The sequence below is a fragment of the Heliconius melpomene genome, chromosome 7 (genome assembly GCF_056956725.1).
Source record: "Heliconius melpomene rosina isolate 202511_hmr_F chromosome 7, ASM5695672v1, whole genome shotgun sequence".
Classification (NCBI taxonomy): Eukaryota; Metazoa; Arthropoda; class Insecta; order Lepidoptera; family Nymphalidae; genus Heliconius; species Heliconius melpomene.
This window is the reverse complement of record NC_140395.1, coordinates 7007848-7027157: the sequence shown is the minus strand read 5'-3', so window position 1 is coordinate 7027157 and position 19310 is coordinate 7007848. Positions and strand designations below refer to the sequence as shown.

The 19310-nt window shown below is 34.5% G+C and overlaps 1 protein-coding gene across 3 annotated transcripts; it reads left to right on the top strand.

Moving 5' to 3' along the window:
- Nucleotides 1–1112: 1112 nt before the first annotated feature.
- LOC146537543 (protein tudor-like) lies at nucleotides 1113–19090 on the top strand. 3 transcript variants are annotated; one of them, XM_085187975.1, is made up of 12 exons: nucleotides 1113–3268; nucleotides 3724–3924; nucleotides 4132–4307; nucleotides 7774–7854; nucleotides 8366–8506; nucleotides 10427–10561; nucleotides 11970–13018; nucleotides 13292–13440; nucleotides 13677–13838; nucleotides 14150–14316; nucleotides 15152–15387; nucleotides 15942–19090. In XM_085187975.1, exons 1-12 carry the CDS (start codon nucleotides 1376–1378, stop codon nucleotides 18425–18427), a joined length of 6876 nt encoding a protein of 2291 aa, XP_085044101.1. In that variant the 5' UTR covers nucleotides 1113–1375; the 3' UTR covers nucleotides 18428–19090. The 3 variants fall into 3 exon arrangements, with proteins under 3 accessions (XP_085044101.1, XP_085044100.1, XP_085044102.1); XM_085187974.1 differs by having other exon boundaries at nucleotides 10424–10561; XM_085187976.1 differs by lacking the exon at nucleotides 10427–10561.
- The last annotated feature ends 220 nt before the right edge of the window (nucleotides 19091–19310 follow it).

The window sequence follows — 19310 nt, the reverse complement described above, 5'->3', positions numbered from 1 at the left end:
AACCATACCATACCATACTTTATGGTATATAAGTTGTCGTTGGTTAGTTTATATTATATTGTTAGAAATCGGAAGCGATTAGCATTTTTATAATAACACGATAAAAATACATACCGTCTATATGTTTATAACGTACTCGGATAGAGGTTCCACGTAATTACACTAAGTGATATGTATCACTCAATAACAACACTACATATTAGATACCTTCCAATCAGGGCTTCCGCCTACAAGCAACTGTTTCCGTTTGACACAATTTCACTGCTTTTATTGTTTTTTTCACCTAAATCTATCCCCTTTTACACTTGTACGCTAACAATATTTTAATTTTTAGTTCAAATATTTCGGACTAGGCCGAGGTCATCGTGGTGCAGCGGCACACACCTAAATATCATTCACACCACCTGGATACGTGGCACTCCAGTACTATGTGGCTTCGTAGAAATTTCCTACAACGCTCTACGGAACTGTGGAATGGCCTACCCGCGGCAGTGTTTCCAGGTCGGTACGATATGGGTACCTTCAAAAAGCGCGTCTATCTCCACCTTAAAGACCGGCAACGCACCTGTAGCAACTCTGATGTTGCACGGGGTCGTGGGCGGCGGTGATCACCATCAGGTGACCCGAACGCTCGTTTGCTTTGTCCTTTTTCCATAAAAAAAGGGTGTGACAGTAACGCGACGGTTGTGGGTTCGATTCCCACTCGAGGAAGTGAAATATTTGTTTAAAGACCGTTTTTAACACTAAGTTCACTCTACCTACCCTGCTGTGTGCGGGATACATTGTGATGCTGATTTAATATTTAGGACTATTTTTTTAAAAAAATAGTTCAAGAAACTCTAGTCATTAAAAATATTAATTATTCAAACACGTTTTTTATAATGTCTCCGCTTATATCATTCCTTTCTTAAGATTAGCTCCATTTCGACCGAATTTTTATCTATAATTTATTGTTTACACATCCCTTTTCCTCTTCAATACTTTTCCCTCCATAGTTAAAATAAAGTTTGATGTTGCCATTTGTAACCTGTGGAATTTTTAATGTATTTCAAAAGTTGTACTACAGATGAATAATAATGTTGTGGTCATTGACCATTGATATCGCATACGCATAGTCTTTGATTCATACACAAATTAAAAAATATTAAAACGATTCGTCTCTAGTATATGTGTATTATCTATGGATTCGTCAATCGCTAATCGTACCGCCATTGTAATGAAAACGTAAACGGAAAAGAAAGTGCATTTTTTGTTGACTGAAGCTGTAATAGTCCAAAGTGACATACTTACTTTAATTTCTAGTAAGAATAATGTTAAGAAATATTTAATTTTTTTTATTTCAAGTGCCTAACGTTATTGAATAAGTGATTTTACCATGGCTTTGCCGACAGAAGCTCAAAGACCCTTTCGGCTTTATGTTACTCACGTTGATGGTGAGGCACATTTTCTGAAGATAAGTGGCCAACTTGATCAGGCATCTTCATTAATGGTAGAGAGCTTATTTGAGACGGCCAGGGAAAATTTAGAAAAGGGTATAGGAGCGGTGCCCCCGGCAGCTATTCATGAGGGTATTATTTGTGCCGCAAAATACAAAGATGGAACGTATTACAGAGCTAAAATTATAAGCACAACAAACCTGGCCACTGGCTTAGTTGGAGTTCATTTCATTGATTATGGTAATAAAGACATAATATCGTTAAGTACTATACGCTTCTTAGATAGTTATGATCCAATGTTTTTACAATTAAGAGGTCAGGCAACTGACTATTATTTGTCTCGAGTAATGCATCCCTCTGGAAGATGGGACGAACCTCTACTTTTAAAACTTCAAAGCCTGCTATGTTATGCGGAGTACCCAGCAACAGTAGAAGCGCCTACACGCACTTTATCAATAATATCAATTCAATTTAAAGGAAATGATCTTTCGACTCATCTAGTGTCTAATAGGTTTGGGATAGCTTTACCTGTGCCTAAACAAGAAGTACTATTGTTGCAAATGAATGATAGTCCACAAGGTCAAACAAGCTGGTCACCAAGTTTACTAACCGAACCCCCATCTTTTACGGAACATGTACCATTTTTAATCAATCAAAACTTTCCCAATCCTGCCTCAGCAATGAGAATAAATCAGAATGTAGCAGTGCCATATAATGGAACACCTATTCAATCAGGAGTGAGTCAAAGATTGTTAGCCAACAAAGCATCAAGAAATATGGTCAATCTCAGAGCACCAGTTCGCCAACCTCAACACACCCAAAATATAACAATTCCAATGCCTGCTACACCACCATCTACACCAATAACATCCAATAAACCACCATCTCCAAAAAAGTCTATTACCTACAAAAGTCGATTGCTGGAAGTAAATTCTCAACACAAAGTGTTTGTATCATTTGCTGAAGAAGGTCCAGAGCTATTTGCAGTGCAACTTGTATCTGATGCAAAGAAATTGCAAGAAATGATGGATGACATTAACAGAAGGCCCCACAGTAGCTTGGCCGAGCCACCAATGATTGGGACTGTGTGCCTTGGTAGAATGTCCGGTGACCGAATAATTTGCAGAGCTATTGTCATGAACCTATCAGGATCTCAGTGTAAATTATTCTTTGTTGACTTTGGAGACACTGAAATGGTTTCATACTATGACATATTTGATATTCCAGAGGAATTTGTGAAACCAAATGTTTTTGCTATGCGTTTCTGTATATCAGGAGTTAAGAAGTTACATAAGAGTCCGCACTTGATTGAAGCGTTTAAACAATTGGTAAATGGGAAAGTCTTGACATTAAGAGTTGTAGCACCTGAAGGACCACCATTAATTCAATATGGTGAATTGTTTTTAGACAACAAAAATGTTTTAGATTTATTGATGGTAAATATGAAGGACAATTTGCAGTTCAAATGGATAGATATGTTGCCTTTGGGGAATAGACAATCAGTATTAGTTTCTTATGTGGACAGTTGTATAAAATTCTATGTTCAACTGTCTGATAAAATTGATGAATTGAATGCAGTCATGGCAGCTGTTAAGAGTCACTGTGAAAATAGCTCTTCACCTGGAGAGCTTGCGGTAGGTTCTGTATGCTGTGCCAGATTTCCTGATGATGACAATTGGTACAGAGCCATGGTGAGGGGTAGTAGGGGAAAGAAGGTTGTAGTAGCATATGTAGATTATGGTAATGAACAGGAAGTTGATGTGAATGATTTGAGAACAATAACACCGGACTTAATCAAGCTGCCAGCACAAGCCCTGAAATGTGCACTAAAAGTAAGTATGCCCCTGAAATTTCTTTTTTAATTAAATAATTTCTATATACATATCAACAAAATAACAGTTGAAAGAAAACAAAAGGTTGCTACCAATGGGATGCACATGATGAAGTAAAATATGACACCTACACTAAATCTGTATATAGTCATAGATTGCTTGCACATAATTTAGTAATAAAAAAAAAGCATCTATAAAGTTATAAATGAAATATTTTATAATCTGTCAAGTATCTGTAATACTCGGTGTTATAACACTGTTGTGGAAGGTAGCCAAATTTGTTTAGTCTCTTCCTCGTATCCATATTTGTACTCATTATGGCATTATTAGATAAGTAAGTGAAACTTAATTTTGTTCCTATTCTCATACATTCTTATTGGAAACTATATAATTTATATAGAAACTGTGGTTATCTAAGACAACTAAGATTTTACCTTTACTTTTATTTTAACCAGGGCTACGAAAACAAACCAGTTGAATCTAAAACATCAAATCAATTAGAAATGATAGCTCTAGAGAAAACCCTAATGGCGAACGTAATAGGCGTATTGTCCAGTGACACAATGCTAGTGTCCCTAGTGGATGATACTGTGACACCACCGCTGGATGTGGCCCGGCGTATGATGCAGCTGTCTCAACCACGGACAAACGCTGAGGTAATTTTTTTTTCTTCACCTTTGTGCTGGATCCTGCACACATGTTTTCATACTTGATGTATATACAGAGTGTATTTTTGAGCACCACTTTAAATGAAACCACAGTTTTAACGACTCTATAAAAGCCTAATACAATTAAAAATATATTTTTTTCTCCCTAAAATGGAAAAGTTTTTTTTTAAACAAAATAATCGTATCTTTAAACAGATTAAAGCTCAATTGACTCCACCGCGTAAGGATGCGTCTGAAACGTTCAGTTCTCCAGAGGGAAGTGTTCCAGATGACAAGAAAAAGAGCAGCTTTCGACGTGAAAAGAGTTTTAAAGAAGAGAGACGAAGGGATGGCGAAGAGTTTGGCCAGAGGGGAGGCAGTTTTCGTGCCCGGTAAGCTTAATTTGAAAAAACGAATGAAATAATTATAGTACCAGCTCCCTTGCGGCTTTTTAGAGACCGTAGATAATATTAAGTTGTGTAATTACAACATCCACTTCTGATATGTTAACAGGTGTTTTGTATTTTAGTAGCGTTTTTTAAATATATTTCACTTCTGATTTCTAATCATATTAACACTTTAAATTTATTCGCATTCCAATGCAGCCAGTCGTGGCGCAGAAGCACAAACGTGTAAATAAACCTGTAAATGCGACATGAGTTCGATGCCCACTGGAGGAAATAAGATATTAAATATTTTCATTTCTTCGCTCTAGTTTCGAGTCATGGCGCAGCGTTGTATGCCGCCACGCATACAACGCTGAACACACAGAATTCGGTGGAAAATGGGGAATGGAGTCTGTTAACACTAGGTTCCCTCTGCCTCCTACCCCGCTGTGTGCAGGATACAGCGTGTAGCTGTGTATATATTAGCTGTGTCTTTTATCTGAGGCTGGAGTTACCTCGGTCACTTCATCAGTCATGTGTTATACTGTCATACACAACTGATAGTTATTTGCATTTCATGGCAGGGAAGAAGCCGTAGGTAAAAGTTACTTTAAGGTTAGAAAAAGTTACCTAAAAACATATTTTGTCGAATATTATTAGATAATAAATCATAGACCACAATTTACTGAGGTTAATTTAATGACTGCCACAATGTAGCTATAAACATTTGTGAAATTCCATGAGAGATGACAATTTAACTTTTTTTTAAAGAAAAATCTACTTTGATCTGCCATTAGAAACTGAGTAATTGGATTTACTTAAGCTTTATTAACTCGACTACTCAAGCGAAACACATTTCTTACAGTTACATAGCTATTGTTGTAATGTGTGTGCAGATAATAATTAACTGTAAAAGTAGGAAAAGTTATGTTACGTTTTACAAGAAAGATATTATTAGTATATTTTGTAAAGTTTGTAGATGAAGGGAAAAGACTTTTTGCCGCAAATTTTAACCTACAGCTTTGATGTGGTTATTCTATTCAATCCCATTAAATTACTATGCTTTATTTACTAAATACTATCTTGACTTATGTAATAAAGAATTTTAATAAGAAGGTTTAACGTGCTAATCGCATGAACTTTAGTTCGAATTGAAGAATCCTTTTTGTATTAGATAATTCATTCAATGAGTAGTACTATAGACTATATTAAATCAAATTAATACTTTCGACGTCGCCCACTATACCTGCAATCAGAATTACGTCTCCACTTAAAATAAGTTATGTGCAATACAGAACTCTGCTATATTTAGCGGAGCAGACAGAGAAGTTAAATCAGATCGGCTTCACACTGTATCCCGCTCACGGTAGGGGGGCATTTAAATAAATATATATTTCCCTCGAGTGGGGATCGAACCCACAACCAGTCGCGTGTACAGTTACATTTTGAGCCCCTGCGCCACGATTGACCTCCACAGAAATTAAATATAAATATTTTTCCAAATGGGAATCGAATTCATAACCATCACCACACATCATACCTTGCTGATGACTTTATAGATGGTTTAATTCGAGAGACGTAAAGAATAGGAAAAACAATATATATAGCTTCGTAATAAATAAAATATTTGTTAATAAAATCTCCGAATTGAATAAAAATGTGAAAAGTGTTATATATTTGCATTGAACTGCACTTTTAACTTTCACTCGAGTAAAGTGCTTACACAACGCTCTATAAATTTGAAAGCAAAGCGAGATAAAAGTAATATTATATTCACAAAATATACATTTGCACCGATTGACTGACTTTACTGAATACTAAGTTTTTGTCTATTTGGCTTTTTAAATTGTTATTTTTATTGTATTGAAACTTTCATACATTTTCCACGGTAATGATTTCTAAATAAAAATAGTAATCAGATATGACTTCTACAATTAGTTTTAATTTATAATATAAATCCACTTAACGTTATATAGTAATACAAGTGGACCCGAACGCGACTACGCTCGCTTGAACTATACGAATATTTATTAAATATATATTTATGAAATTATTTTCAGTTTTCAATAGAGAGATGCGTTAAGCAAGCTCATTTTGTGTGACGTTTTCTAACAACAAACTTTGCAAATCGTTGCTTAGCAACGGTCGCATAGCGACGATTGTTATTAACATGGCGGAATAAATTGCATGTCAAATTAATAAGTATTTTAACATATTGGTATATATCGAAAATATTACAAATATGAGAAAAAAAAGTATCCTATGTTCATCCCGAGACCCTCAAGTATCTCTATATGAGTATTTGATCACAATTGAATTAGCGGTTTGGCCCTGATTGCGTAAAAGACAGACAGACAGATTTACTTTCGAATTTATAATATAGGTATGGATATTATTTATTAGTATAGTTCACATACTATGTGAATATCTGATGAGAGATTTGTCTGACTGAAGGGAATGTATATTATTAAAATACATTTGTTTGCCTGGTTTGGATAAAGATTGGCATTTGATTCCGACACCCGACGCAACGTCTCCAAATATGTGGAAACCAAAAACGATATGCCATTTTCTACGTTAATTATATTTTCGTTAATCTGGTTCAATACAGGTATGCGTAAATAATAGATCGAGAAGTACATAAATAATAATATTTTTTATGCAGTCGATTAGACTTTTTTGTACCATAGTCGTAGCTGTTAATGTTTCAATAATCAAAATTAAATCTGAATCATTTGTTTAGTAACTGAGCCACAGACAGACAAAATGAAATATTTATCTAAATGTATATTTCCATTTCTTCGCTCTGTTTTCGAGGCAAAGCGCGGCGTTGAGTTCCGCGACTCAATCTACGTAAGTAAGTCTACAATGTGCTACCAGTACAACTCGGCAATGCTTCCAGAATTCGGCGGTAAGTGGGGAACTCTGCCTACCCTGCTGTGTGTGGGATATAGCGTGAAGCTGATAAAAAAAATTAAAATATTTGCACTATATTACTAAACGATGTTTATGTTAATTAAACCGTTTAATTAAAAAGAGAGCATATTTTTATACATCGTAGACTGATTCGTCGAAAAGTTAACTGCGTTTCTGTTAACTTTTTCTTGTACAACAAAAAAATCATAATGGTTTTGAGTCATGGTTACTGTGGCCTTCGTTCGCGGTCTTTGAACTCGTCCAAAGAAATTTTATTTTAGTTGGTACAAGATTTCGTACACACAACATGCACAGATACTGGTATAGGTATAATCGTGCTTTAATTCTATTTCATTATCCATTTTCTCCATATTTTTGTGTGCTTTTCTCCATATTTTTCTTAGTTTTTTTTAAATATTTTTTTGTCATCTATACAACCTTTTTTATTGTATATTTTAAAATATTCTGTTATAAATGTAATTTTTGGTATTAATTTAATTATTATTTTTAACAATACAGTTGACTTTTAGTACTTAAGTGTATTTTTGTATCTCAGAGACCAACGAGAAGGCTTCGAACGGGCGGGACCCGGTCGTCATAGTGACAAGTATGCCGCTAAATCCGATAGAGGCGATAGGTGAGTACTGAGTAATATTTAATTATTAATTTATTCAATTCTGATATAAGATACATCATTGTTATGTTCTATTGTTTATATATTTATGTTTATTTTTATGATCAATTGTATACATAGATTTCTTTTTTAATAAAAATAAAATAATTATTTTATTTAATTTGTGTTGTACATAAGAATCGAGTATAGAAAAGGCTTTATTAATTTTAATTTAATTTAAGTTATTGCTATATGATGTAGGTAGACTTTTGCATATAACAAAAAAATATAAAATCGAATATTTTATATAATTCTGAGTCTAGACATTCCTTAGAAAAACATTTTATTTATGACAGGAATATTTTGGAAGAGAAAGTTTTAAATTAATTATATGCTAGTTAACAATAATTTAAATTAAAGTGTGTGGATATCCTAGATTGTCTCTAATCACCAAATGGAATACAAAATTAGGAGTTGGAATATATAAAAAATTAAAGTAAATCAAATATATATCAAATCTTTCCTTTTCAAACAGACGCGTACCAAACAAACCTCGAGAGCAAACTAATACTGTGCCAGTCGTCGCCAACGATGATGACTGGCAAGAGAATACGCAACCACCACAGAATATAATGCCACCGCCGAGACCTAATAGAGATAGAGATAATAGAGAAAGGTAACATTTTATTGATATTTTGTTTTCTAATTTTGGCCATCATCCAATATAGTAGGGTACGATGAAACCTAGTGTTAAAACACCCTGAACTCCACTATATGAATTTCATATATTGCGTAAACTGGCGGAACTTAACGCTGCGCTCCATCTTACCAGATCAGAAAGTGAAAATACTTTATTATTCTGATTAGGTGTGGAACCTATAAGTGTCACGTTTAGATTCTGTTATGCTATATATGTATATGCCACGATAGCTTCAAGTATTTTATTAAATTAAATTATTTAAATGTTTTAAAATACTCTATAGAGATGGATGGATGGACGAAATTTCATTTTTATAAAACTATTGTACAACACGAACCTAGTGTTAAGACACTCCATGCACCGCCCAGTTTTTGAGGATTTGTGTATTAAGTAATGGAACTCAACCCCGCGCTGTTGTCTACTAGAGAAAAGAAAAGAAATGAAAATTATTCTCTGCGGAATAATTGGGGAATAGCAAATAAAAGTTTTAAAAATTCGTGTCAATATGGCATTTAATGCTTGTTTTATGACTTTTCTGATCTGATTTCTGCATTAACATTTTATTTTGTCGAGACTTGGTTGATTTATTCATTTTTTTTTGTAAAATCATACTCTTTAAAAAATAAAATCAGTAAATCCCCAGTACACAATTTAAAAAATTGTTTATTGCTATCATATACTAGCTATATATATTTTTAAATCGAATAAAAATTGAATTTATAATACTACTACAATGCTTATTACAAAATTATATCGAAACAACGCATTGTGCACTTTTCGTTGCAGCAATAGACTATAGATAAATTTCAATTTATCAATTTCAGTTTCTATTTTTTTTTTCTGTCCTTATTGTGGAATAATACTTTGAAAATATTAAAAATGAATGCTTTTATTATAAAATAATTTTATAAACAATTTTATAATGTTCTTTGTTTATTTTTTTTTTATTTTTGTAGTTTGTATATTGTATATGTAGCAAATAGAAACTTTGTAATTGTTTTTTTTTTTTTGTAATTATTTGCAATGACTTAATTTTGTATTTTATTTATTTGGTCCAAATGGTTGTTCTGTCGCATTATTCCAATTTCTAATGTATTTTTTGTCTTTATCAATATTACAATATGTTGGCCTTATAGACATATATTTTTGGCATATTTTTTTGCACCCGCATATGGCAAAGTAGGCAGAGGGAAACTAGTACACAATTTTCGTTGCTTTACGCATATTACCAGAGAAAGAAAAGAAAAAGAAAGTGAAAATCATTAATTCCCCCCAAGTAAGAATCAAACCCACAACCGTTACAGTCAAACAGTGTACCGCTGCCCCACGACGGTCTCTTAATATGCAATATTTTGTTTCTTTCTTGGATTTTATATTTGAATTTGCAAATACTTAGAGGATTAAAAATTAAGTACAGTAAAATACTGTATTGATTTAGTAACTAAGCTGCGCCAGGGGACATTACTATGCAATATGAACAATATCTAATTCAATATGCACAAATTAACCTAGATTCCTAATACTTAGGTATTATATTATTGTATATCATTATGGATTATTACAAATATATTTAGTATGGTTCGTTTAATAAGCAGTAATATTAACTCTCTTTAGATTGAAAATTTAATCAAAGTCAACCAAATGATAAAGCAATTGCTATATATTAAGCAAAATTGTAAATTATAATTAATATAAAATAAATTAATAGAAAAGTTTATGTATAGTCAGTAATCATTAGAAAAAAATCAAAAGATTAACAAGATAAGAAGATTTGGAAGAAAAAAGGCAGTGAAGTAGGGGAAAGTCGCAGACAAGTCGTTATTTGCGTCTATACTTTTGTATATAAATAATTTAATTATTTAGTGATATAGCATTTTTTTAATATACAATCAGCAGAAGAAAACCAAGAGGTGAACAAGATAAGAAGAGTTGGAAGAAGGAAGGCAGTGGAGTGGGCAAGAGACTCAGACAGGCCGCTGAAGCCGCCTCCCTCGATGCCCAAACACATAAAGTACAGGATAGACTGAAACGGTAGTAAACGTGTGTGAAATGTGTGTGTTTGTCAGTGTTATGTGGTTTAAGCAGTAAATATACAAAACAAAATTGACAATCATAACTTCACGCTGTATCCCGCATGTGGGCAGAAATAGGTTCCCCAGAAAGTAAGACACTCCATTATCCACTTTCCACCGATTTTTTCGTGTTTTTCGAGGCATAACGTTAACGAGGGTTCTCGAGTAAAGAGCGAACAAACGATGGTTTGACTTCCTCGCACCGGTAAGGAGGCAAATCTCGGGGTTGATATCCGCCACCCAATATCTCTCAAATTCAGCGGAAAGTAAGGTACGGAAGTGTTTCAATGGGAATGGAATGTTATAACACTAAGTGCCCAGTGCCTTCCTACCCTGCTATATGCGGGATACAGCGTGAAGCTAAAAAAGCAGAAACTACATTAATATTATAATGTTTTGATTGAAAGGATTTTTAAATTTCATTCAATAATAGTTCAGGTAATTAAATACGGAATCTGGAATAACAGCACATACAATGAAATTTCTGGCTTAGACCTTTTAATGCTGACATTGTAACATACATTTAATATTCATGTGTACAGCTATTTTTGCACTTTTGTACATTTTGTAAATATATTTCATCTAACTCGCTTGCCTTGTTTTGTTGTTTTTTTTACTTAAGACTAAAAACTTTTTTTTATAAAATAATATTTTTTTAATTTTATTTTGTCCAAGTGCGTTCTTCAATATGTAAGTGAAATTATATGTAAAGTTTAAAAATTAAAATAAATGTAGTAAGTGAATTAATTGAAAATAATTATTTAAATTGTGAGCTAAAAACATTAACTTCATAAAAAAAAATATTTTTGGTAAGATCAAAGTTTTGCAATAATTATGCGAAATAGAAATCTTTACTATTTAAAATATTAAAAGAATCGTGTTCTAGAACAATTATAGCATATGCGCATTTGTAATAATAACTGTATATTGCACTCGTTTCGCCCCATTTGCTTCATCACGCATCAACACGTAACTTGGACTCGTTCCGTTAATATTAAATATGCTATAGGAATATTTTACATTGTTATATCACATGTGAAAGTCTTAAAATAAATATTATGTAACTGCCTCTTGACTCTATATTGCTTAAACGCTTTGAATATAAATGTCTAGCATTGTTTTTCCTTGTTTCAGCACATTTTGTATCATATTGTTCGGCTTTGGTTTGGTGTTTATTTTCAGCCTTTATTTTTTTTAACTATTAGTCAAATGTAACAATCGATAGATCTAGTTTTAGGTTTGCACTGATAACAATGTTATTTGGTGTATAAATGCATCTCGAATACTAATTTTAACATTAATGCAAATTAACTTATACATGAACGTCATATATTGCTTAAATCTATATCAATCTGTTATCTTTACAGGGACAGATTCAATCAAGATGATGAACACAAAACCGACGATCGAGGTAATAGACCTTTCAGGCCTGAAAGAAGAGAAAGACGTGATAACTGGGGTGATAAGAAAGAAAATTGGAATCAAAAACGAGAGTACCGTGATAACAAAGCAGAAAGAAGTGACCACAGAGACAATAGAGGAGACAGAGGTGACCATCGAGACAATAGAGGAGACAGAGGTGACCACAGAGAAAATAGAGGAGACAGAGGTGACCACAGAGACAATAGAGGAGATAGAGGGAGAAGTAACTTTACGCCAAGAGATAGGGCTGATAGGGCCGATAGGTCAGATCGATCATTCACCTCAGATGGTGATAAGAGATCGGAAAGGAGCTTTAGATCGCAAGATGGCAGAGAACGTAGACCGCCCTTCAAAAAATTCAACCAAGTGCAGTGCAAAGAATTATCGAATCCACTGCCATTAGATACTCCTTTTACGCAACCAACAGTGGAAATAGGATCTCAACAAGAAGTGTCTGTTACTTGGATTATTTCTCCGGAAAATTTCTATACTCAGATATTGTCGTTGCAACCGAAGTTTCTAGACATGATGCATAAGATTCCACAGCTTTACAAAGGTGTAAGGCCCTACGCCGGCAATATAACTGTAGGCGATTCAGTCTTAGCTCGATATCCAGCTGATGGAGTGCTTTATCGAGCAACAATCGTTTCGGTTCATCCATTTTCAAAATTCATCGTCCGATACGTTGATTTCGGAAATAAACAACTGGTCGACGCTAGGGATATTTGGCAAATGGAGACGGAATTGATGGAATTACCCAAAATGGCCGTCCATTGTTCTTTAACTGGTGTGGGACCGAAACATGGTGAATGGAAAGCAGATCCAGAAATAGATCTTTGTTTTAACGCTCCAAGATATCAGTGTATATTCCAAGAGTGTAATGAAGAACAATATAAAGTCTCTCTATGGAATAATGGTGTCAGTGTAGCTGATATGTTGGTGGAGAAACAATTGGCTGTTATGTCTGAGGCGCAGGCGTCTGTCACGTTGAAAGGTTGGTTTTGGATTTTTAAGTAAATATGAATGAGTTTATAAATGTAATACGAAATTGAATTATTAAAACGAAATTGCGTATGGTAGGTACTACACACAGTCATTAACCAAAAACTAAATAATGATTGTAGTTGTTGACCTGTAGTATTTTATATTGAAAGAAAAAATATAATAAATAAGTTAAATGGGAAACACAAAGGTAATATATTTTTAGGGATAATTCTTACTTTCGCATCTATTACATACGGTAACAATTATTATTTACATATTACAGACGAAGCCATCGATCTAACAATTATAGTGGGCCAACAAATCTTATGTCGTGTAACACACGTCGAATCCTTCGAGAAGTTCTACGTCCAACTCGACTTGGACAAAGCTGATTTGGTAGAAAACGCTATTGCTAACTTTGATCGAGCCAAGGTAATTATAAAATAATGTTAAAAGGAATAGTTTTTAATATGTTAAGAATTTTAGAAACTATGGCGTCACCGTTGATGGGAAAGATTCTATTTTGGTTTGATACAACTAGACTAATTAATGAAATATTAAAGAAGTCATGTTTTAAAATCAAGTTAGTTATGCTTTATCTTGTTACCAAATCGTGAAAATATATGGCGATAATAGGTACAAAATAATATATTTTTCTTTTCCTCCAGTTAACTCCCCTCTCGGCGGATAATCTGGCAAGCGGCGTACACTGCACGGTACAACGGGAGGACCGCGTGTATCGCGCCATACTGAGTGACGTCACCGACGTGGACCACGTGATCGCCAACCTGCCCGACTACGGCAACACCGTGGACACAAGCTTGGGCAATGTATGTAGGGTTTATGTTGAAGAGTCAGGGATTTGAGATGGCGATAGGCCATTAAGGCCGTCCTCGTGCACTGTAAGCGTGACGGCTACCCAGGGAAGTGAAATATTTAATATGTTCATTTCTTTACTCTGGTAATAAGGCAAATTGCGGCTCACTATAGGTTTTTCGACAACTATAAAATAATCACTATCCCTGAAGTAGTCCCTTTTATTGGATTATGTCTATAAAACGCAACAGCTGCCATCATAACAGCTAATGCTAAAAAGATGTCAAAAATATGTTTTAAGATTAATTATGTTTCTTAATTGCAGTTAATGATCCTGCCAACAGAACTTAGTGTGTACTATTACCAATCTCTACAATGCTGTCTTAACAACTTTACCACGGAATCGAATACCCTACTATCACTGGACGAATTAAAGAACAAACTGACTGGGAACAAGTTTATCATTTACGTTAATGATGTTGAAGATATCAGGTAAATATACACATTACATTTGGATGCTAACATGTCGTCTTTAAGTGGCTTTGTCCAATAATTGTGGTTTTAAATCATTTTTTTTTATTTTAAACAGTATCCTTCATATACAGGATATTTTCGTCAACATCACTTTAAATGAAACCACAGTTTTAATTACTCTATAAAAGCCTAATACATTTTTTCCCAAAAATGAAAAAGTTTATTTTCAAAGAAAATAAATAATATAATTATCGTTCTAAAATAAAACGCCATTTCTCAAGAACGACGCACGCCGACATAAACCTATCCGCAGGGACACCGTCGCACACGCCTCATTCCAAAATCGAGTCGTAGATATTGGCGACAAAGTTCAAAGTTGTTTAACCTTTAGTAGTATTTTTGTAGAAGTAAGTGTTTACGTTATTTGTATGTATGTATGGTATGGATACACATCGTGAAATGAAAAAAAAATCTTACATCTAAACTGTTGAAGTATCTTGATTAATTTCTTTAGGTATGGGTTTGAAATATTTTACCCTATGTGCTGTTCCCGTAAAAGGAGCGCTGACGCTTCCACCCTGAAGTAAACTAGGCAAAGGCTGTTGTAAAAACATGATGTTAAACAACTCTGTTCAACTGTGGGGAAATCAACGCCGTGCTGGACTATGAAAATGATTTGTTCCCCCAGCAGTAATCAAACCCGCAAACATCGCCCTTATAGTCTTACACTGTATTACTACTCCACAATGGCCTTAGAAAAATATGCTCGAAACCATCCTGTAGCTAATAACATTGAATAAATTTGTATTGCATGCTTAATTTCATATTAAATCAAACTTTTTTTCTTTTATAGCCTAGTTTCAACACTATATGATGCAATAACAGGAAAGAAGATAGCCATATTTGAACCCGACGAAGGTGCCTACGACGAAGTAGTACAACTTTGTACCCGAGCAGTGTTCAATTATAACTTTGGAAATGCCTACATACCTCATATAGAGAATTTGAATGAAATATACTTACAAAAGGCAATCGATGGTAACAAAATAGCTATGTTGCTGGAGGAATTGTATAATTTTTATGAAAAAGGTATTATGATTTTTTTTTTATTTGACTTTGTTGTAGTAACAATTATAAAGCACTAGTGGCCAGCTCGCGGTTACACCCGCGTGAACTATGTTATTATTAATTTCTGTCTCCATGACTACGTCCTAGTGACGTCTATGCAAAATTTGAGACTCCTAGCATTTGTAGTAACGAAGTTTCATACAAACTTTCGACCCCAAAGACAACCCCTTAGAAGTCGAATATTGAAAATTCCCGTCTTAGCGAGCACCTATGTCCTATAAGTAACTCCTATGCAAAATTTGAGATTCCTAGCACTTGTAGTTTCTGAGATTTGGTGATGAGTGAGTGACCTTTCGATTTTATATATATAGATGGCTCATCATAGAGCCGTCATGGCGCATTGAATGAATTTAAGCGTAACGGCTGTGGGTCACTCGAGAGAATGAATTATTTTCATTTTCCCGATTTAATAATAAGACAAAGAGCGGTGTTAAGTTTCGCCATTTAACGCGCAATGTTTTCAAAATGTGAAGTGTGAAATAAATGTATCATATAGATATATATTTGTCCTACAGGAACTCCTGAAGCATTGACTGAATTTGAAGCAGATGAGCTGTGTGCCGCTAAATCGTCTGACGGTAACTGGTACAGAGCTACAGTAGTAAATTCAACAGAAACAGAGGTTAAGGTTCAATTCTCCGATTACGGCAACTCTGAAGCCGTATCCAAAGATAATGTTAAGAAACTAGATTCAAAGTTCTATGAACCATGCTCACTAGCTTTAGTGGTTAGTTTGGGGCTTTTGGCGTTACAAGATGACACCGTATCGAAATTTACGGAATGGACGACAGAAAAAGAAGTCCAAGTTACTTTAACCTTTGGCAACGATGGCTGGCTCGCCAACTTACACTTGGACGGCGTAGATTTATCTATGAAATTGGTTGATGAGAAATTAGCAGGACCGTGTGTCCCTTCAAGCGAAGTTATAGAAGAACCTAAAATAGAAACGCCCATGGAAGAAGAACCCATTTCATTACCAGAAGGCTGCACACAAGTTTATATCAGTCATATCGACACCCCAGGACACTTTTGGCTACAAATGGCGGATAAAGTTGCCAAAATTGACGAGATTCAAGCGGAACTACAAGCAAATGCTGATAATTATGCGGATATCGAAAACCGTGAAATGAATACGTTATGTGTGGCCAAATATTCAGCTGACGACCAGTGGTACAGAGCGGAAATACTCGATTCGGATTCCGATATAACTACCGTCCGATTTATCGATTACGGGAATACCGATGTGCTCGATAACGAACCGGGCTTAATAAAAATAATGCCAGAGAATTTGAAGGAAGTAGAAAAATTCGCGATAAAATCTAGTGTCAATGCAATCCCGACTGGCACCGGCCAGTGGTCAGAGCCCGCCTCCGACTACTTCACCCAATTAGTGGGCGATACGTCTTCACCAGTCGATGCACTTATCGTTCTTAAGGATGTTACTACTTACGTAGATATCTACGTTAATGGTCAAAATCTGACAGATAAATTAGTATCTGAGGGACACGCAACTCGATCGGAAGAGACTGAATGTGGTGACTTACCGTCGTGTTTCGCCAGCCATGTCAATTCGCCATCCGAGTTTTGGATTCAATTGGAGACGGCAGCACCTGAGTTACAAGCGATGGAGGCTGCCATGGTTGATGCGGAAAATTTCCCGGAGTTAACGGAAAGGGAAGAAGGAGTTTTATGTGCAGCCAAATACCCTGAAGATGGCGCCTGGTACAGAGCGCAAGTTATCGTCGACGGTTCAGAGGGCACTGAAGTGTTGTTCATGGATTATGGTAATGCCTCAATGGCCAACGAACTACGTAGTTTACCTGATGAGCTTAAAGTCAAACCAGCTTTATCAAGAAAATGTGCCTTACAAAAACCCCGTGACATCAAGTCATGGTCGCGAAAATCAGAAATTAAATTTAATGAATTGGCAGCAGAAGGCGCCACAATATTTAACGTCCAATTTATTGCCTCAGGCGATATTTCTATCGTTGAATTATATCTGGAGGGAAAGTCGGTCACAGAGGAACTTGTCGGCCTTTGTGAAGAACATCCCACAACAGAAAGACCGACGCCTATCGGCCAGGACCTGCACAGCAGCGGGAAAGTCTGTTATGTTAACAATTTAGAAGAATTTTACATACAATTGGATGACTCCATGTCAACTCTTGATAAAGTGACCGAGATGCTCACTGGAGGTGAAAAATTTGAACAAATTGGCGAGCTGAAAATAGGATCGATATGTGCTGCGATTTGGAACGAAGATGGTCAATGGTATAGGTCTCGTATCTTAGAATTCTGTGACGTGGGATACCATGTGCAGTTTATAGATTACGGAAACAAGGCCAAGTGTGAAGAGTTTAGACAACTGCCCGAAGATATCGCAATAATAGAACCTTTAGCCAAGTGTTGTCGATTCGCAGGCTTTACTGACGATCCCTCCAATGAAGCAGCAAAATCTAAATTAGAAGATCTAGTCGCTGAGCTGGTCACATTCCAAATTGAATTCTTAGATAGTGTAAAAGAACCCTCCTTGGTAAGACTGCTATTAAATGGGACTGATCTGAGTTTATTGTTAACGAGTGATGTAATTGAAGATGATAAGCAAGATAATGTGGAACCAGAACAATCTCATCAAACAAAAGAAGAAATACCGGAGGTAATCGCTGAAGAACCTCTAAAGGAAGACTTAGACTCATCACAAAACGAATTGAATGAAAGCCTTGATAGTACTAAGACGGTTGTAGAAAATAAGTCTTTTGAAGAGAATGACTCAAAGCATGAAAGTATCGAGTCACTGAAAAATGAAGCGACATCGGAAAAAGAACTGTCTACAGACACTTTGGAAGGTTCCAATGATACTTTAAAAAAACCTGAAAAAGAAGATTCTAAAGATTCATTGAACACGGACACAGGATATATCAGTGAAAACGACAAATCCAAAGATTCCCCAGTTAAGGTTACTAACGAAGTTGAAGAGATTAAATCTGTTACAGCTGAATAGTAACATAATACTTACTTACCTAGAAATAAAATTTCATCAATGTATTTCGTTTTCTAAATTTACATAATATTCACGAAATCTTACACTACAGTATATAAAAAAATCTCATTAGGCAAAGCCCAAACAAGATGATGGTAGTCCATTTTTATTTTAAGCAAGAGAATTCGAGAATTATTTTAAAATTGTGATAATTATTGACTTGTGGTCATTGAAATTTGTATGGTTCTGTGGCTCTTGATGTTTTGATCTTACTTAATTAAAATAATTTTAGGTTCTCCCGTTTTAAATTAAGAACTCCTTGTCTCCATTTGTTAAATTTTTGTCTTATATTTTGATTTTATGTTCCTCTTTAAATATATTGTTGTTATCGTTTTTAATACTCATTTTTTATGGTGATTGTTTTGTCAGTATCCATTCCTAGATAGGATATTTACTTGGAAAGTATAATATTGTTTTTTTTTTTAAATATTTAAGTTTATTATTAGTTTAAAAACTTCATTATTATAGTATTCTAGAACATTAACATAAAAGTAAGCATTTAAAAATATTTTTGAATATTTTTTATCTACTGTTGAACTGTCTACACATTCAAAATATGTACACTAATTATTTGCTGAAAAGTTTATTTGTTTAAAAAAAATAAAGCTTCATGTACAGAAATATTATTTTGTTTTAGTATATATATCAACCCTAATTAATAATAATTAACTAATTTTGTTCGATTTATTAAACGTAAAAGATAATTTTGGTTCTCTTGCTTATTACTGACCAAGTAGCAAAGGAAGAAAAAAAATTTTGTCACAAAGCTGTTTTTGAATATGAAGAATTTATTATTAACAAAAATGACCGTAAAAATAATGAGGATATAGCATGCTCATACAAT

Coding starts and splice junctions, on each gene's coding strand:
- LOC146537543 (XM_085187974.1), top strand. CDS start 1,376: ATGGCTTTGCCGACAGAAGCTCAAAGACCCTTTCGGCTTTATGTTACT. Junction 4,308..7,773: donor GGAGGCAGTTTTCGTGCCCG/GTAAGCTTAATT, acceptor TTTGTATCTCAG/AGACCAACGAGAAGGCTTCG. Junction 10,562..11,969: donor GTACAGGATAGACTGAAACG/GTAGTAAACGTG, acceptor TTATCTTTACAG/GGACAGATTCAATCAAGATG.